Here is a 20,151-nt window from a genome sequence, read left to right on the forward strand (position 1 = left end):
TCATGGAAAACTGCATATGTATATTTATTATTTAAAAAGTTCAAAATTACAATCAAAACCACAGACAGTTGTGTGCTACACAAAAGGACCTGAAGCAACCATATAAATAGAATATAATAAATGACTATAACTTAAAAATAAATAAAAAGTATATAAACAATGTCAACACTAAATAAACTAGAAAAAGAGTGTAAACAACTTATTACACGCAATCAACTAGTACAGACCTTCAGAATGACTTTGAAATCAAATGATGTTTTAATGCTTTCCAAAAGAATAGCCAGTTTAGAGAACCGTAATTTATATATAAAGAAGAGCAATGCAGCACATTAGCAGAGTGGGCCTGGTTCGAGGATGTGGTCCACCTGAATTTGGCAGTGTTTGATTTCAGATCTTCTTTGCTCTTAGTATCTGCTGTATCCATACAAACAAAAAGTGAACGTGAGAGCTAAATAGCTTGTTTGTGAAGAAATGTGTAGAGCTTATATGGACAATCTGAAGGAAAATATGATTGAAAATCAAAGACCAGAAGAACTGAGGAACACCGAGGGTCTTTATATTTCCAAGGTGGGTGCTGGATGAATCCGTAAACCCAGCAAGTGCATCTCTGGATCTGACGCACATCTGTCCTCTCTCTAGATTTACAGAGAATTCATAATTTTTTTTTTCCAACAAGTAATTTATTTCAAAGCATGTCAATTTTGAATCAGTTTTATTTGTGATAATTTTTTCTACTAAATCACCATGTAAATGTGAGTTGTTTTAATATAAGATGCAGACAGTACAGATGAGGACAATTAAGATATTTGTACCTTTTTTTGGGCTGGACGGTACTTCTCTTTTATGTCTAAAGCAAATAATTGTTATAATATCTTCTGTCAGCTAATATATTATATCCTACCAAGCCATATTGTTCTCTACCAGTTTTCTACTTAACTTATTTAGTTTGTGACTCACTCAGAATTTTTTATTTTACCTAAGAGACCTATAGAAGATTTCTGAACTTCCTCTGACAGTTTATTTTGTAGTGTTATGTGATAGTGTTTATAAAGCGCTTAGTTACTTCAAAACAGACGGTCCCTGTGCTACAAACTCAGGCTACCAGAAATACACAGGAAAAGACTATTAAGATAGTTTGAAAAGCTAGGTTTTGAGGTTTTTTTTTTTCTTTTTCAGAAGATCAGTTCTGACTTTTTCTGCCTCAGGTCAAGAGGAAGGGAGTTCCTTAATTTGGGGGCCAGAAGGCTGAAGGAGCGGCCATCCATCCAAACTCCTTCCACCCTTGGCACAGCCGCTAGCCTGGCTATGAGGACAGAAGGGCATAATCAGAGTATGAAGGTAGCAGGCTCCTTTGGTGGTCAGGATTTTAGTCAGAAACAAAGGGCTTTGAATGATACTCTTTTAATAAAATCGGGAGCCAGTGCAATTTCATAAGCGCTGCTCCCAGAGAAGAGCGTCCAGGGATATTCAGAAGCAGCCGGGCTGCTGCGTTTTATACTCTGTGGAGCACCTTCAATCTATCTTGGGTAGCACCCAGATAGAGTATGTTACAGTAGTCTAATCTGGAGACCAGGAGTGCTTGGATTACCTTTTTCCTAGCCGCTTCTGGAAGCAGATCAAAGATCTTGCGTAGCGTTTTCAGTATGCCAAAACATTCCCCTGCTAGTTTGGATATCTGGTTGCCAAACATAAGATTGCTGTCAAACTAGATTCCTAGGTTCTTTATTTTTGGTTTTGGAGTTGGGGCTGACCCTAAAACATCTGGCCACCACACTGTGGACTAGACGGACGGCTGTTTTCCCACAATTAGTAAATCACTTTTCTCTGCATTCAGTTTTAGGCAGCTCTGGTCCATTCATTCTGCCAGGCTAGCCAGGCAGGTTTGAAAGCAGGTCGCAGAGATCCCATTGTCTTGTGTAAGGGTGATAATAAGTCTAGTGTCATCAGCGTATGAAAGTATTTTTACTCCATGACGCTCAATCACTTCAGCTAAAGGACGTATATACAAGTTAAGAGTCAGGCTCAGTGTAGAGCCTTGCGGGACCCCCTGTTGGAGCGTGACGACTTCGGAGGAACATGACTGTTGTACTACCTGAGAAGTGCGGTTCTGAAGAAAACAGGTCAGCCATTTTAAGGCAAGGCCTGTGAAGCCATAGGACCATAGCCGTTTAATTAAAAGGCCATGGGAAATTGTGTTGAAGGCCACACTTAAATATAAGCATAATCAAAGCTGCAGTTTTGCCTTTGTCCGCAATGAGTCTCAGTGATTCCGACACCAGCAACAGTGCAGATTCGGTACTATACTGGGGCGGAACCCTGATTGAGTCTCATGTAGCAGGTCCTTAGTTTCAATACAATTCGTCAGCTGTTGGTTGACGTATTTTTCTGCCACCTCAGAAAAGAATGGGAGCAGAGAGCTAGGCCTAAAATGTTCTGGTTTGTCTGTGTCCAGATTGGGCTTTTTCAACAGAGGCATTACTATTTAGTGTTTCCATTTCCGAGAGAGTTGACCTGTATTAAATGACTGGCTACGTAGGTCGCATAAACTGGGTAAAATGGTCTCCAGTCATCGCTCTAGGATTGCTGGAAGGGCTGGATCAATTGGGAGTCCTATTTTACTTTGAGAGCTCACACACTCTGGTATGGTCAGGGTGTTCATCCTGAGCAAGACACTGAAGAAATAAGGTGGCGCTGGCCAGATAGTGAGGTTGGAAATCACTCTGTCTTCTAAGGGGAAGAGCTTGTATATATTAGAAACTTTATTGGAGAACAAAATGAGCAATTTCATTACATTTCTCCACTGAAGAAACCGTAGCGGGGGAGATACGTTCCAAGGAAGACAAAGATTTCACTATCTGAAACAGTTTATGGGGTGAATTTTGGGCTTGCTCAACCTTATGCGCATAAATCTGATAACGTACCAGCCTGATCTGCTTGTAGAAAGAATTCCGTGCTTTATCGTAGTTCGACTTTGCTGCAACATTGTATTCTTTACGCCATTGGCGTTCTAGACGCTTACAGTTTATTTTTTAGCAGGCACAGCATATCATTAAACCACTTTGCTCATGGTTGGGTTTGAGTGGTTTTGCAGGGGCCAGCGAGCCTGTACCATCAAGTGCGCTGCTAATCCACTTTTCTACTTATGAGTTTGCTGTATCTGGGTTGCTACTAAGGGTTGGGCAATTTGCTCCCAAAGTTGCTGTAAAGCTTCCTGGCGAGATGCTAGACCACTTCCGCCTTAGTCGGAGCTGACTACCTACTGGTGTAAGTGACTTGGAAAGGAAGCATAAAATGGTCTGACTAAGCACGGGTATCTGCGGAGCCATAGTCACCTGTGAGGAATTCGAAAATAAAGGGTCCAAAGTATGACCCTGCTTATGAGTAGGAGCGTTGGCCAACTGATTGAACTGAAAGGCTTAAGATTCTCCCTAAGGGAGATCACTGAGGGGTATGTGGTGTCCTCAAAATGTAAGTTGAGGTCACCCAAAGTTAAAAAGTTAAAATAACGAAGTGCAAAGGTGGGTATGACATCAGTCATAGCGGTTAGAAATTGTGAAGCAGAGCCAGGTGGGCAATAAATCAAGAGCCCTGCTAGCGTACAGTTGCTGGACACTGTCACAACAAAAGCTGACGCTTCACAGTCCGCAATTGTAACCTCAGAAAAGGAGCAGGGAAAAGTGCATTTTAAAATAAGTGCTATCCCGCCACCCCTTCGTGACTGCCTAGCTTCTGTGCTTCCTAGTCTTGCGGGGCAGAATCGAGGATGTCAGAAGCTGAGGTGTGTGGTCAGCCAAGTTTTAGTCTGAAAGAATGCCTTGGGCTGGAGGTCAGCCAAGATGTCGTAAATCTCAGCCTTGTGCTTTGGAAATGACTGGTAATTGATATAATAACAAAGTGCTATTTAGCTCCCTCTCTCTTTCCCCCAAGAGCCTCTGGAAAGCTTGTATCTAATTGAAACCCGCATTCCCCACAACTTACAAATTTCATGGAAACATCTATAGAATGCCTGCATGCTTCAGAACTACTTGGTGCAAGTTGCGGGATCTCCTCTGACGTTTAATGCTTGGTATCTAATATTATGGTGGCAGGGGTCCTGAGCCGTGGCGCCGTCTAGGCGTGTATAGCTGCAGACGGGCTTGCCTTAGGTGCACAGCTGCCATGTTTAAATAGCCTGCCCAGAAGGGGTGTGGCTAGAGAGATCGAATCAGGTACAAAAAAAAGCAGGGAGCCACATTAACCCAAACAGCCCAGCAGCTCCACTCCTACCTGGCAGGCTCCCCTCCCAGGTGAACTTATTGGAAATTAATGCCACAAGTTAAAATAAAAACAGAAAACAAATGTGAGAGTGAAACACATAAACAGATGTGATGTGATGTGATGTGAGGTGTTGGTCCTGATCACAGGTGGGATGATGTTCCAGATCTTAGGGGCAGAGACAGAAGCATTGCTTCAGAATTCTGGACGTTTTGAAGGTGGGGGATTTTGCTGTTGGGAGTCTGGGCTTTGGGGAGAGAGGGAGCTACCGGAGATGGTGAGTTAGTTCGCAAGGTAGTTTGCAGAATCATCATGAAGAGTCTTGTGGCTGATGATGGCCATTTTATAGGTGAATCTCGTTTCAGTGGGGAGCCAGTTAAGTGAAATTAGGACAGGGGGTGATGTGCTTTTTTTCTCCAGAGGCTAAGCATGCAGCAGAGTTTACAGCTGCACTCTGCGTGGCAAGGTGGGATTTTGGGAACATCTCTTACATAAGAGTTGCTGTAGTCAGGTTTCGAGAGAAACGATTGGACAGCCATTTTGAAGAAATCTGCAGGAATTTATGGCTTGATTCCTCTGACACCTCTGATTTGGAGGTGGTCACCCTTATCTATGGTGTGATTATGAGCATGAAGACGAATTTAGTGTCAAGGGTGAGACACAAGGATTCAGCCTTTTTGACTAATGTTGGAGTACAGTCAAGTAGGTTTTAGTAGTTACCCCGGTCTTCGAAGGACGGTTGCAGCGATTTTGGGTGTGTTTAAGAAACTCTGTTTTCTGGGTGTTGAGTTTGAGGTGACTGACATCCATGATTGAAGGTCAAGGAGGATCCTTTAAATGATTGTTAAGCCTTCTGTAGAGGTTTTTATGTCAAAACGGGTGTCATCAGCGTGGGGATGGAAGGAAGCCGCTGAATTTCTTTGAAGAGTGCATGTTATTGAATAATGTGGGTGAAAGGGTAAAGTATTGTGGTACTCCTTGTTGCAGCGGCATGAAGTTAGAGAGGGAATTAGAAAGCTTAATGTGTTGCGATCAATTTGAAATGTACGGCTGGAACCAGTCTAGCGTGGTGCCTTTAATGCTTGTACAGTTTTCTAGAATTCTGAATAGGGAGGACTGCTCGACTGTCTTGAATGACAAGGAGATGGGAGTCGCAGCTATCCATCATGCAAAGAGTGTCATTGATTATTTTAACATCTGAAGGTCCAGCCAGGGCAGTGCTTGATTATTTTAATATCTATGGTTATGATAACTCACTCATGGGAATATAGTTACTAAAAACTCACAGAATGCAACACACCAACCAAAGTTGCTGTGCTGTGTTGCATGAAGGAGAGCAGGAAAGTGCCATATCTGCTAAGAGTGGTTAATTCAGAACCTTAGCAGAGGCATCACCACCAAACATGGCAAATTCTTGCAGAGTCTCGGCATAACTACTACCTGTCTTCCACTATTATTGTAAAACTGAAGTGTAGTTATTTTCATTTTTTGAGAGTTGATTTTGGGGGGTACGACCCATAATTACTAAAGTTTGCACAGGTGCTTGTGCGACGGGACACAATTTTGGAATGTGCATGGTGTACTTTAAAATGGTAAATAAATTAACAACATTAGTTGAGTCGTATGAGCGCTCATACAAAACTTTGGTAGACATGGGCTCAAGTTTAGAACATTATATCCCCTTTGCCAGAACAATTCTGAGACCGTCCCACAACATGATGCTCAGTGTAATGTGTGAAATGCCCATAGACAAACGTTTAAACCTTTTAGAGGTGCTAGAGACAGCATGAGATTTTGGCAAGTAGTGACACCTATACCACTCTTGCTTAGGAAAGAAAACTGTGTACTGACAGCATTTCAGACAGCTCCAATGTGGCATCCCTGCCTTGACGATGACACACAGGTGTGCTGACCAAAATGGATAAGATTGCTTACATCCTACACTGCAAGTCCCTAAATCGTTCTGAGCATATTGCTAGCATTTCAGAGGTAAAGATCGTGCTTGGGAGTCAGCTATAAACACTCAATAGGTTCCAGGTTGCAGAATATTGAGCTGTACTAGCCAAAAGAGGACTTTATCTCATATTGCAACGGTATTTTATTTTATCTGATGAGCCTGTTTTCCTCAGCACATGCCCTAATTGCAATGGCTAGGCCCAGATGAGGGTCCTCTGCTCACTGAGACACACAAATCAAGCTATACCTCACTGACGAGGTCCAACTAGGCTGAAATCTGTTTGGGGTTGATTGTATTCCCGACCTGAGCTACCAGTTTGGGTTTTGGTCAGGATTGCGCTCTGCAAACACCACATACTTGCAAAAGTGTCTGGGGATGTCTGAGAATGGTCATTGTAAACAGATATGAATGAGGTCCTTATCATAAATGTTCCCAGAGAGCAAAAGGCTGACAGAAACATTTCTGGAAAACAAAAGGAAGATGTAGTAATACTTTCACACTCCAGGAAGGAAATGAATTGCTGGTAACCTTATTAACTGCCATTTTTTTCCTCCTCAGTGCACGACCTCCAATATCAACATGATTTGTTGTCACTATATTTTATCATCACTGTTTACGTCTTTTTTTTTAACTTTTACATTATTCATTCTGCTTTTTCTGGATTTTTCGTGTACGTGAATTCTCTCCAATATGCTTTCTTTGATGTAGATTACAACTTTCTTTCCAAGTAAATCTTTTCCCACATTCAGCACATTTATATGGCCTCTCTCCAGTATGCATTCTCATGTGTCTTTTCAGGTGGTCTTTGCGACTGAAACCTTTATGGCAAAAATCACAAACATGAGGTTTTTCACCAGTATGTGTTCTGTAGTGCTTAACAAGGTGAGCCTTATAAGGAAAACATTTCCCACACTCATTACATACATGTAGCCTCGCTGGGGAATTTTCTTCAGTAAGATTAAGAAGTTCTTCTTCATGACTGTAGCTTGTGTCAGCAAGCAAAGCTCGGTTTTGTTGTGGTTTTGGAAGACCATGACAGAACAGTGAATTCTTCAAATTACTCTGAGTTTGGTTATGCTTCTGCGACGTTCCTAGTCTGGCCCTTCTTCTGTTTAAACTGAAATATTCAGAAGTGCTGAAACCACTATCACAGTGCGGAGTATTATGTTCTCTTTCTTCCCAGTAGCTTTCTGATGGCAGCTGGAGAGTAGAATTCCTTCGCCTTGGCCGGGTCTGAAGATCCTCGGTGTTAGTTGTCCTTAATGAAAGCATGCCCTGCTCGGTTGTCTTTACACAAGGTACAAACTCCGTAGCTCCATTTTTTGTGTTAATGCTTTCATTCTCCAAATTCTTCAAATTACTCTGAGTTTGGTTATGCTTCTTCGATGTTCCTAGTCTGGGCCTTTTTCTGTTTAAACTGAAATGTTCAGAAGTGACGAAACCACTATCACAATGAGTATTTTGTTCTCTTTCTTCCCAGTAGCTTTCTGATGGCAGCTGGAGAGTAGAATGCCTTCGCCTTGGCCAGGTCTGAAGACCCTCGGTGTTAGTTGTCCTTAATGAAAGCATGCCCTGCTCGGTTGTCTTTACACAAGGTTCAAACTCTGCAGCTTCATTTTGTGTGAAAATGCTTTCATCATCTGTTGGATTAAAACAATAGTCAGTTATTCGATCTTTACTAAAATCTGTAAATAAAAAGTACTTCACTTGAAACTCTTTTTTTATGTAAGTAAGCTTGTCTGAAAACAGAACGTTACAATATAAGCTCTGAGTAGAGGTGGAATAAACAGAAATGCAAGTTATATGTATTTATCAAGGTGTTCTGGATGCATTCTTTTTCCTCGATACATGATTTGTTCCAAGTGTGTTAGCATTTGTTCCTCTTGTTATTGTTGTTACAGAAATAAATACAATTAGAAAAACAGAGATAATTGAATGTGTAATTGCTTCAGTAACAATGGCTGTTTGAGGAGGAGTTGTAACATGACTTTCTGCACATTTTGGGAGACATTAAGTATTATTTCATGCAAAGTAACTGGAAAGGGAGACAGCAGAAATGATCCATATTTACGAAGATATAGAGCATTTCTGTGCTCTCCTTGTGTTGGGGCACTGTGTGCTGCCTAGCACCAACGTAGGTACCCTTGCAGTGTAGTGCAATGGCGACACTGCTGCCACACTCTAGGTATATCTGCCGGATACTGGATTGGGCGCACCACAAGGTTTACACTTGTCATCTGATTGATGTTGTAAATGCCAAAAGAATATTGGGCCAGCTGGAAACTTCAAATAAATTACGACCATTTTTCTAACTTTTCCCTACATTGTGGACTTTTATATTCGTGATTATTAAGTCGTGAGTGCCTCAGTATTGATGTGCGATTCATATATATATATATTAATGTTTAGAGATTAGGTGGGTGGGCTGGCAGAGAAATTTCAGTGCAGCGTATGTAAAGTCCTCCACCACCCTGTCTGCTTTTACTCAGTCTGCTAAACCCTAAATCAGATCATCTGACTAGAAAGGAACAGCGGGCGAAAAACAATGGTTTGAAATGCTATATCAAAGGATTGCTTGTGGTAGACTATTTGCAAGCACACATTCTGTCTTCTTTTGAATGTTTTATTGTCATTAATATACTTGGAAACCCAAGACTGGCCCACCTTTCGATGTCTACTAGTGCCAAAGTTTGCTAACTCTATACAATAGTAAATTTCCATTTGTTCAAGGAGTAATTCTAGGGGTGCAGATTGCTACTTTTTTGATAAACTGGTCACTATATATCTTTATGTTCCTGATCCAAACAATGAACAAATTAACATTTCTTAGTGAAATCAGTATGCGAGAAAACCAACATAGATATGCCAGACCCAACTCAGGGCCCCCAGATCCAATTACCAGGGTGCAAATGAACGAATAAATATGTTTATTGTATTAGAAATAATAAAATATATGTACAACGAAAGTTAAGATTAACAACGTGGAGTTAAATTCCCGTACATAATATAGGCTGACCTTTTTAAAAATAATAAAACATCGGAACAATAAGTAGTCAAGCAACATACGAGCTATAATTCCAGTGCATGGCACTGACTCACATCCCCAGACTGCTCATCAGAAGAAAAGGCGGTATGCTAACTCTAAGAATTTGGTTAGCCTCCCTCTGGTGTGAGAGTCTTGTGCAGCGGTACATTACTGTTCCGCTGACTGTACGAAGATTCTTGAAGATGAATAGAAGCTTCAGATACTTTTCCCTCAATTTTCCCCATTTGAGAAATGCCAGTTATTATACATAATATGTGTTCATTAGTTTAATCCTCTTCTAGCAAAGGCAGCAAGCTTTTGTTGTCACGCCATTGGTATTCCCTGCACCTTGTAATTGTGCAGCAGGAATGTAGAAAAAACTGAATTGTAAGTACTTACGTTTACAAATGGGTGCCAAGGCAGATGAGAAGGACCACTGAGTTAGATTGAAATATGAATTTATTATGTATTTTGAAAATTAACAACAACATTTTCTGAAACTTTGTATTCTCCTAAGGGGAGTAAGTCATCTTTTCAGTTGTTAGTTGTTAAAGTGTGAATCTAAATTCTCTGTTGCTGTTAAATAGTTGCAGAAATAATTTGTTAGCCATGTGGTACAGGCTAATCAATAAAGATAGAGTGAGTTCAAGTTGGAGCCTTGCCACGGGAGTCGAACAACACAGGCTCAACAAAGATTTTATTTATTTATTGTAATTTTTGTTGAGCTTGTTCACAAAATAAGAGTTGGTATTAGTTTTAAATTAATTATTTGGGTGCCTCGATAGTCAGTCAACCACTGTAAACTTTTGCAGATCTCTTCACCGATTTGGTGATGTTGGCAGCTTTCTTTCATATGTTTTCGAGCCAGTTATTGTCTACAGTTAGCCCCAAGTAGCCGTATGTGGTTACTTCTTCCACATGGCGCCCATCAATGAACCATCTCTGACCTTGCCTGTTCCTCCAAAAAGACATTATTTTTCTTTTGTCAAGTTTTATCCTTAAATCCTTCTTTTGGTTGAATTCTTTTTGTTTTGCCAGATTATTTTGAAGACGCTGGGTGTTAATGAAAGCAGTATATCATCTGCGTAAGTTAAGTAAGTAATGGGCTGTTTTTCACGTTTAGGAGCGAGACCACCTGGGTGGTCCAAATATGAGGTTAAACCAGATATATACATTGAGAAAAGCAAAGGGGCTTGAACGCAACCTTGCTTCAGACTGTTGCTGATGGTCATGCCTGGAGAAAAATTATTATTTGCTGACTTGATTTGTAGCCAAGTGTCTTCACGCAGCATAAATAGGAAATGTAGCAGTGTTTGATCAATGTCCCATTTAGACAGTTTTTCTCATAGCTTTGTACGTTTTACTGGTCAAAAGCCAATGAATAGTTGACAAAGCATGTGCATAAACCTTTATGTTTCAGTAATTTTAAGTTGACTTTATTGTTGATCAGCCTTGTCTAAAGCGGAGTTACTAGGGTAGGAATGCATTTATTTGGGAGTGTTACACCCCAAACGTCATCCCTAAACTACCCCCCTGACTATTGGCCAACTCTCCGATGCCACAGGGAGGCAGAAGGAGCAACAGAACCCGAAGAGACATCTGTTTCTAGGAAGCTGTACAATAATGTTGGCAGACTCATAAACCTACATTCAAAGATACATTCTTTCAATCCCCTGACTGCCTTGAAGCGAACAGCAAGTGCATTAAGGGGATCATATAGGTCATATTACAAAACAAGATAAGCCTGACACAACAGTATTTCAATCAGCAAAAACTTCGAAGTACAAGTGTGTTTAATTAAAGAATGTATGGCACCACAAGGGGGTACACATATGTGAATTGTGTGCATTACTGTAAATATCCATTCTGATACCAAGTATCTTTACTCACCCAGCAAGACTTCAATGTAGTCTTTTGTTAAACCGTTAAGGTGGCCAATGCAGTATGTGTCTTCTTCGTCTTTTATGCAGAATGCAAAAATCTCTTGTTCTGTGATATAAATAGAAACAAAAGTAAGCTAGACTTAGTGATTATTTAAGCAAGAGCCTGTTCTGTAAAGAAAGGCTGCGTGTGTGTGTTTAAAAAAAGATATTAGCTCTTAACAGCACTAAAATCCGACCAATAGCAATACTCATTATAGCTCAGTGATTAATGTTTACCACTGACATCTGCTGTGATCTGCAGGTCACAAATCGACCCCCAGCAATGCCAACTCTGGGGTTGGAAAGTCTTGCACCATTAAATTGGGCAATATTAATACTTGTTGTTTAGAATGATTAGAAATGGCAGCAGGGTGGTGTAAAGGTGTATACTAAAACTGGTCATTCGAATAGACTGACGGGAGAGTAGAGCTGCTCACACATGGCTACTAAAGAGTTGTTTCTGATTAATACTCCTAACTGTGAATTTCTCATCTTGTCGATCTCCCCAGGCCCCAACCTGAATGTGGATGCTCTTGCAATAGGTCTGGCACACCAGCAGGGGGCACCGCGGACCTCTGTTGTGGCTCTATCCAGCCACTAGATATAAGAATATGGAGTCACTTAAAAATGCCACCCTAGAATGCTGACTTCGGTTCCTCTTTTCTGCACCTGAAGACATGGAGCCTACGGGTTTAGTTATTTCACCGAAACTCTTGAAATCATGTCCTGGCAGAGTGTGGGTGTGAAACCCTGAAGACAACAAGATTCAAGCTGGGCTGCACGTGTAGGAAGCAGACGTCATCTATGGACCTGCACAACAGCTGCTTATGGTGCATAGGAACTAAGTGCAACTGCACGTCCTTCGACAAATGTTCCCTAATGCACCGAAGGCCGCCAGGGAACGTGAGGCTAAGATCTACATTGAAGAACATAAGACGCAGGGCGATTTTGGTTGAGGTTGCTCTCATCATGTAGGCCAAAGAAAATGTTGAAAGACAAGATCATGGATAAGTCAAAGACGAACCACAAGAAGTTCACCTGAAACTTTCAATCCAGAGAGAGTTTGCAGTTCCACTCATGGCATCCAAGAGCAACTTGGACTTCTGGTTTGGCATAGGGTCTGAGACTGACAGCGATGTGCAGTAATTTCCCAGGGCATTGCTGACTGCACCTCACTAACCTGTCAGAGATTGAGTTCAGCTTGTGCCTAGATGCCCTTCCCTGGCAGCAATGGATTTTCTGCTGCAAGCTTCATCACTTGGTCAACTGTGGGCACCGGTTCCAGATACATCCCGGCCTCCGATTTCAGATCCAAATAAATTCCTATAAGGGCCCGTCCAATGCAATGCCAAGATACCCTATCACCAAGGCTGATCCCAAAACCGACAAGGGTTTTCCACCAGTCCCTATCACTGGGCAACAGTACTTCTGGAGAATGGAGGAATTTTTGGGGATTGGATTCAGACACCATAAGAGGTCTCCAATATGTTCCACACAATGAGGCTGACAATGAGGAGGCAGGTACTTTGCTCCTTCCTCACAATACAGATGCTGAACCTTAGCTCGACAAAACACCAGTGGATTGGATACCTCTCAGGAATCGTTCCTGGATTCGCCCTTGGGAACCTATAAAAAGGAATGGGGTTCTTTTGAAGTGGTTAGTTCACAGGACTAAGGGAGGCAATGTGGCCCAAATGCGAGAGAAGCGGTCATACGCCCTTGAGCTGAGTTCAATCTATATAAAACCGAAAAAAGGGGCTGTAGATGTGCTGGAATTATCACTGCCTACTAAGAATGCTATAGATAAGAGATTTTGTAATCTAGGCCAGCAACATCTGAGCCCTTGGTTTTTCAATGAAGCTTTAAGTGACTCAGTGTTGGCAACTTGTTTCAAACTATTCTTGACTTTGGTACTGAGCCGCCACGTCACAAGCTGTCAGACACCCTAATTTATGACAAAGCATCCATCACCAGAGAGCCTTGTGGTGCTGGCCTCTCAAGTAGAGTGACACCCAAATTCTTATCCGACCAGTCTCCCCAGTCTGGAATCTAAAATAACTGACATAAGTGGAAAAAATATGTTCGATGGCATCTGTCGCTGTAGATACGCATGTTTTGCATAGCTCGCCATCTGGTGTTGGGCCGGAGTGTTACAAGTTGTTTTTCTTCGAAGAAGTCTTTCGAGTCACGGGACCGAGTGACTCCTCCTTTTGTCTCCATTGCGCATGGGCGTGGACTCCATCTTCGATTGTTTTTTTTCCGCCATCGGGTTCGGACGTGTTCCTGTCGCTCCGAGTTTCGGAACGGAAAGATAGCTAATTTCGGAAGATTTTCGTCGGTATTGTTGCGTTCGGGATCGGCGTAGTTAGATTCAACACCGCGTCTAAGATCGAAGAGCTCCGGTGCCCTTCGGGGTAATTTTTTCGATCCCCCGTCGGGGCCTGGTCGGCCCGACCGCGTGCAGAAGAACGCCGATGGAACGGACCCCGTTCCGTTTCTGTCCCAAATGCCACAATAAATACCCCTATACAGACCAACACTTGGTCTGCAACCTGTGCCTGTCACCTGAGCACAGTGAAGACACCTGCGAGGCCTGTCGTGCGTTCCGGTCCCGAAAAACACTCCGAGACCGTCGAGCCAGAAGACTTCAGATGGCGTCCGCGCCGACATCCCACCGCTAGTTCGAGGAACAAGAAGAGGAGGGAACCTTTTCGATCCAAGAATCGGACTCCGAAGGATTCGACAATACACAAACCGTGAGTAAGACGTCGAAAACCACTCAGAAGAAGATTTACAAGGCCCAGGGGACGCCACTGCCACCAGGCCATGGCTCGACCCATAAATTCGGTGACCGACCGTCGGCACCGAAAAAGGCCCAAACAGTGCCGAGATCGTCCGACTCCGGTCGAGACACTGGCACGCAGCCTTCTCGGGACCGAGAAAGTGCTGGAGACAAGCATTGACACCGAGATACCGGTGTAGACACGGCTCGACGCCGAGACAGCGGCACCGAAGAAGATCGACGCCGAGAGGTTTCGGCCCCGAAAAAGAAAAAAGTCACCTCGGAGCCGAAAAAAGATGCAGACAGGGTTTCGGTGCCAAAACAAACTGCAACCGACCCAGTTTCAGGCTCTTATACAGAAGAGCACTCGCTAACCTCCCAAATGCAAAAGCATAGGTTTGAGGAAGAGCTACACTCAACTGATGTAGACCATACGCAAAAGCGTATTTTCATACAGCAGGGGACAGGAAAAATAAGCACCCTTCCCCCTATTAGAAGAAAGAGAAGATTGGAGTTCCAAACTGAACAAACACCACAAACAAAAGTGGTGAAAAAAGTTACCCCACCACCCTCTCCTCCACCTGTGATTAACGTCTCACCAGCACAAACTCCATCACATTCCCCAGCTCACACCACCATGAGCCAGGGTGACCAAGATCAAGACGCATGGGACCTATACGACGCCCCAGTGTCAGATAACAGTCCGGAGGCATACCCTACGAAGCCATCTCCACCAGAGGACAGCACTGCGTATTCTCAAGTGGTGGCTAGAGCAGCACAATTTCACAATGTAACCCTCCACTCAGAACAGGTCGAGGATGACTTTTTATTCAACACACTCTCCTCCACCCACAGCTCCTACCAAAGCCTGCCTATGCTCCCTGGTATGCTCCGGCACACAAAAGAAATCTTTAAGGAGCCGGTCAAAAGTAGGGCAATCACACCAAGAGTGGAAAAAAAGTATAAGGCGCCTCCTACAGACCCGGTTTTCATCACTACACAGCTGCCACCAGACTCTGTCGTTGTAGGAGCAGCTAGGAAAAGGGCCAACTCCCACACATCTGGAGATGCACCACCCCCAGATAAAGAAAGCCGCAAGTTCGATGCAGCTGGTAAGAGAGTCGCAGCACAAGCTGCAAACCAGTGGCGCATCGCTAACTCCCAGGCACTACTTGCGCGCTATGACAGACCCCATTGGGATGAGATGCAACATCTCATTGACCATCTGCCCAAGGACCTACAAAATAGGGCAAAACAAGTGGTTGAGGAGGGACAGACCATTTCCAACAACCAAATCCGCTCCTCCATGGACGCTGCAGATACAGCTGCACGGACAATTAATACATCTGTAACTATCAGAAGGCATGCATGGCTCCGAACGTCTGGATTTAAACCAGAGATTCAGCAAGCAGTTCTCAATATGCCTTTTAACGAAAAAGAACTGTTCGGTCCAGAAGTGGACACAGCGATTGAGAAACTCAAAAAAGACACGGACACTGCTAAAGCCATGGGCGCATTCTACTCCCCGCAGAGCAGAGGGAATTACAGCACATTCCGTAAAACACCCTTTAGAGGGGGGTTTCGGGGTCAGAGCACACAAGCCAGCACCTCACAGGCAACACCGTCCAGTTACCAGGGACAGTACAGAGGAGGTTTTCGGGGACAATAGAGAGGAGGGCAATTCCCTAGGAATAGAGGAAAATTTCAAAGCCCCAAAACCCCTACTACTAAGCAGTGACTCACATGTCACTCACCCCCTCCACACAACACCAGTGGGGGGAAGAATAAGTCATTATTACAAAGCATGGGAGGAAATCACTACAGACACTTGGGTTCTAGCAATTATCCAACATGGTTATTGCATAGAATTTCTACAATTCCCTCCAAACATACCACCAAAAGCACAAAATTTGACAAAACATCATTCCAATCTCCTGGAGATAGAAGTGCAGGCACTATTGCAAAAGAATGCAATCGAATTAGTGCCAAACACACAAATAAACACAGGAGTTTACTCACTGTACTTTCTGATACCAAAGAAGGACAAAACGCTGAGACCAATCCTAGACCTCAGAATAGTGAACACATTCATCAAATCAGACCACTTTCACATGGTCACACTACAAGAAGTATTACCATTGCTAAAACTACACGACTACATGACAACTTTAGACCTCAAGGACGCGTATTTCCATATACCAATACACCCATCGCACAGGAAATACCTAAGGTTTGTATTCAAAGGAATACATTACCAATTCAAGGTACTGCCTTTCGGATTAACAACCGCACCAAGAGTCTTTACCAAATGTCTAGCAGTAGTCGCTGCACACATCAGAAGGCAGCAAATACATGTGTTCCCATATCTAGACGACTGGCTAATCAAGGCCCATTCGTTAATAGAGTGCTCAAATCACACAAATCAGATCATACAAACCCTCTTCAAACTAGGGTTCACCGTCAACTTCACGAAATCCAACATTCTGCCGTGCAAGGTACAACAATACCTAGGAGCCATAATAGACACAACAAAAGGAGTAGCCACTCCAAGTCCCCAAAGAATTCAAAATTTCAACACCATCATACAACGCATGTATCCAACACAAAAGATACAAGCAAAGATGATATTACAACTCCTAGGCATGATGTCTTCATGCTTAGCCATTGTCCCAAACGCAAGACTGCACATGAGGCCCTTACAACAGTGCCTAGCATCACAGTGGTCTCAAGCACAGGGTCATCTTCTAGATCTGGTGTTAATAGACCGCCAAACTTACCTCTCGCTTCTGTGGTGGAACAACATAAATTTAAACAAAGGGCGGCCTTTCCAAGACCCAGTGCCACAATACGTAATAACAACAGATGCTTCCATGACAGGGTGGGGAGCACACCTCGATCAACACAGCATACAAGGACAATGGAACGTACATCAAACAAAACTGCATATAAATCACCTAGAACTTCTAGCAGTTTTTCAAGCACTAAAAGCTTTCCAACCAATAATAGTTCACAAATACATTCTCGTCAAGACAGACAACATGACAACAATGTATTATCTAAACAAGCAAGGGGGGACGCACTCCACGCAGTTAAGCCTGCTAGCACAAAAAATTTGGCGTTGGGCAATTCACAACCAAATTCGCCTAATAGCACAATTTATACCAGGGATCCAAAATCAACTCGCAGACAATCTCTCTCGAGATCACCAACAGGTCCACGAATGGGAAATTCACCCCCAAATTCTGAACACCTATTTCAAACTCTGGGGAACACCTCAAATAGACTTGTTTGCGACGAAGGAGAACGCAAAATGCCAAAACTTCGCATCCAGATACCCACACAAACAGTCCCAAGGCAATGCCCTATGGATGAACTGGTCAGGGATATTTGCTTACGCTTTTCCTCCTCTCCCTCTCCTTCCTTACCTGGTAAACAAACTCAGTCAAAACAAACTCAAACTCATATTAATAGCACCAACTTGGGCAAGGCAACCTTGGTACACAACGCTGCTAGACCTATCAGTAGTACCCCACATCAAATTGCCCAACAGGCCAGATCTGTTGACACAACACAACCAAAAGATCAGACACCCAGATCCAGCATCGCTGAATCTAGCAATCTGGCTCCTGAAATCCTAGAATTCGGGCACTTACAACTTACCCAAGAATGTATGGAAGTCATAAAGCAAGCCAGAAGGCCATCCACCAGGTACTGCTATGCAAGTAAATGGAAGAGGTTTGTTTGCTACTGCCATATTAATCAAATACAACCATTACACACAACTCCAGAACATGTAGTGGGTTACTTGCTTCACTTACAAAAATCTAACCTGGCTTTCTCTTCCATTAAAATACACCTTGCAGCAATATCTGCATACCTGCAGACTACCTATTCAACTTCCCTATATAAGATACCAGTCATTAAAGCATTCATGGAGGGCCTTAGGAGAATTATACCACCAAGAACACCACCTGTTCCTTCATGGAACCTAAATGTTGTCCTAACTAGACTTATGGGTCCACCTTTTGAACCCATGCACTCCTGCGAAATACAGTTCCTAACCTGGAAGGTTGCATTTCTCATCGCCATTACTTCCCTAAGAAGAGTAAGCGAGATTCAGGCGTTTACAATACAAGAACCTTTTATACAACTACACAAGAATAAGGTCGTCCTAAGGACTAATCCTACATTTTTGCCAAAGGTTATTTCACCGTTCCATCTAAATCAAACAGTGGAACTTCCAGTGTTCTTTCCACAACCAGATACCGTAGCTGAAAGGGCACTACATACATTAGATGTCAAAAGAGCATTAATGTATTACATTGACAGAACAAAGAACATCAGAAAGACTAAACAACTATTTATTGCATTTCAAAAACCTCATGCAGGAAACCCAATATCAAAACAAGGTATAGCCAGATGGATAGTTAAATGCATCCAAATCTGCTACCTTAAAGCTAAACGACAGCTGCCCATTACACCAAGGGCACACTCAACCAGAAAGAAAGGTGCTACCATGGCCTTTCTAGGAAACATCCCAATGCAAGAAATATGTAAGGCAGCCACATGGTCTACGCCTCACACATTCACCAAGCACTACTGTGTAGACGTGTTATCCGCACAACAAGCCACAGTAGGTCAAGCCGTATTAAGAACATTATTTCAAACTACTTCCACTCCTACAGGCTGAGCCACAGCTTTTGGGGAGATAACTGCTTACTAGTCTATGCAAAACATGCGTATCTACAGCGACAGATGCCATCGAACTGAAAAAGCCTGTAGCAGTTTGGAAGTTACCTTCAACTATTTGTATATGTATCATCTCAACCTTAAATAGGTACATACTTAGTCACTCCATTGCATGGGCACTATTACTACAATTCAACTCCTACCTCACCCTCTGCGGGGAAAAACAATCGAAGATGGAGTCGACGCCCATGCGCAATGGAGACAAAAGAAGGAGTCACTCGGTCCCGTGACTCGAAAGACTTCTTCGAAGAAAAACAACTTGTAACACTCCGGCCCAACACCAGATGGCGAGCTATGCAAAACATGCGAACCTACAGCGACTGATGCCACGAACAGATGTACACTGGGTAAGTGACATTTTCATTTCTTCTGCCAGTGTGGGTTTGCACTCCTTGAACATGGTTTGTTTCCTGTTTCTTACATACATACCCTTTACAAACATGGTTTGTAATGCGTGGCCGGCCTTGCCAACTGATATGCGCAATGTTTTTGGTCAGAAATTATGATAGACAGGATACCTAAAGTATATCCTATCTCCTGGCTTGCAGAATACAGGTTCTGTTGCCACCAGGATGGGCACCATTGTCATTGTCAGGAGACGGGCATGGATGGGCTACGCAAGATTCTCTGGGAAAGTTAGGGATATGCCCTTACATCCAGCCTTAGATGTAAACACAGCAGAGTTGCAGACAGCTCTCGGGGTTATTTCAGCCCAATCACCAGTCTATCAGTAATATAGAAAATTCAGAGGATATTCGTGGGGTTTTACATATTGCCAGCAAGAATCCTCTCTGCATGTGCCACGATCCATGCAGACTTTTTGTGGCAGGAGGGGCGATGTGGTGCAAAAAAGACCAGCTCAACCACAGCAGCAGCACTCTCAACCTTCTCTGCTCCTGGCATCATTGCCAAGCCTCTTTAGTTTATCTTCCATCATCTGTGGATGCCGGAAGGCAACAGAATCCATCACTGACTACCATACTGTTGCTCCATCACGTTGGACCTGATGGACCTGGTTGTCCAATCTGGCTATGACCTTCCCTAATTGAATATTTCTACACTGTAAGGAAATGCCTCCTTGGCATGGTTGCCCCCTGACTTTTTGCCTTTGCTGATGCTATGTTTACAATTGAAAGTGTGCTGAGGCCTGCTAACCAGGCCCCAGCACCAGTGTTCTTTCCCTAACCTGTACTTTTGTATCCCCAATTGGCAGACCCTGGCATCCAGATAAGTCCCTTGTAACTGGTACTTCTAGTACCAAGGGCCCTGATGCCAAGGAAGGTCTCTAAGGGCTGCAGCATGTCTTATGCCACCCTGGAGACCCCTCACTCAGCACAGACACCCTGCTTGCCAGCTTGTGTGTGCTTGTGAGGACAAAACGAGTAAGTCGACATGGCCCTCCCCTCAGGGTGCCATGCCAGCCTCTCACTGCCTATGCAGTATAGGTAAGACACCCCTCTAG

General features: G+C 43.3%; 1 protein-coding gene across 1 annotated transcript in view; it reads right to left on the minus strand.

Annotated features, from left to right (window-relative positions):
• The window catches only part of LOC138303532 (zinc finger protein 614-like), a 33,175-nt gene continuing 13,024 nt past the window's right edge, over positions 1–20,151 (minus strand). The window contains exons 2-3 of the mRNA XM_069242746.1: positions 11,127–11,225; positions 1–7,851 (exon numbers count right to left, since the gene is read on the minus strand). Coding sequence (XP_069098847.1) covers positions 6,851–7,780 — 930 coding nt within the window. The 5' untranslated portion in view covers positions 7,781–7,851; positions 11,127–11,225 and the 3' untranslated portion in view covers positions 1–6,850. The remainder of the gene's footprint in view (positions 7,852–11,126; positions 11,226–20,151) is intronic.

This window comes from Pleurodeles waltl, chromosome 7 (assembly GCF_031143425.1).
Source record: "Pleurodeles waltl isolate 20211129_DDA chromosome 7, aPleWal1.hap1.20221129, whole genome shotgun sequence".
Classification (NCBI taxonomy): Eukaryota; Metazoa; Chordata; class Amphibia; order Caudata; family Salamandridae; genus Pleurodeles; species Pleurodeles waltl.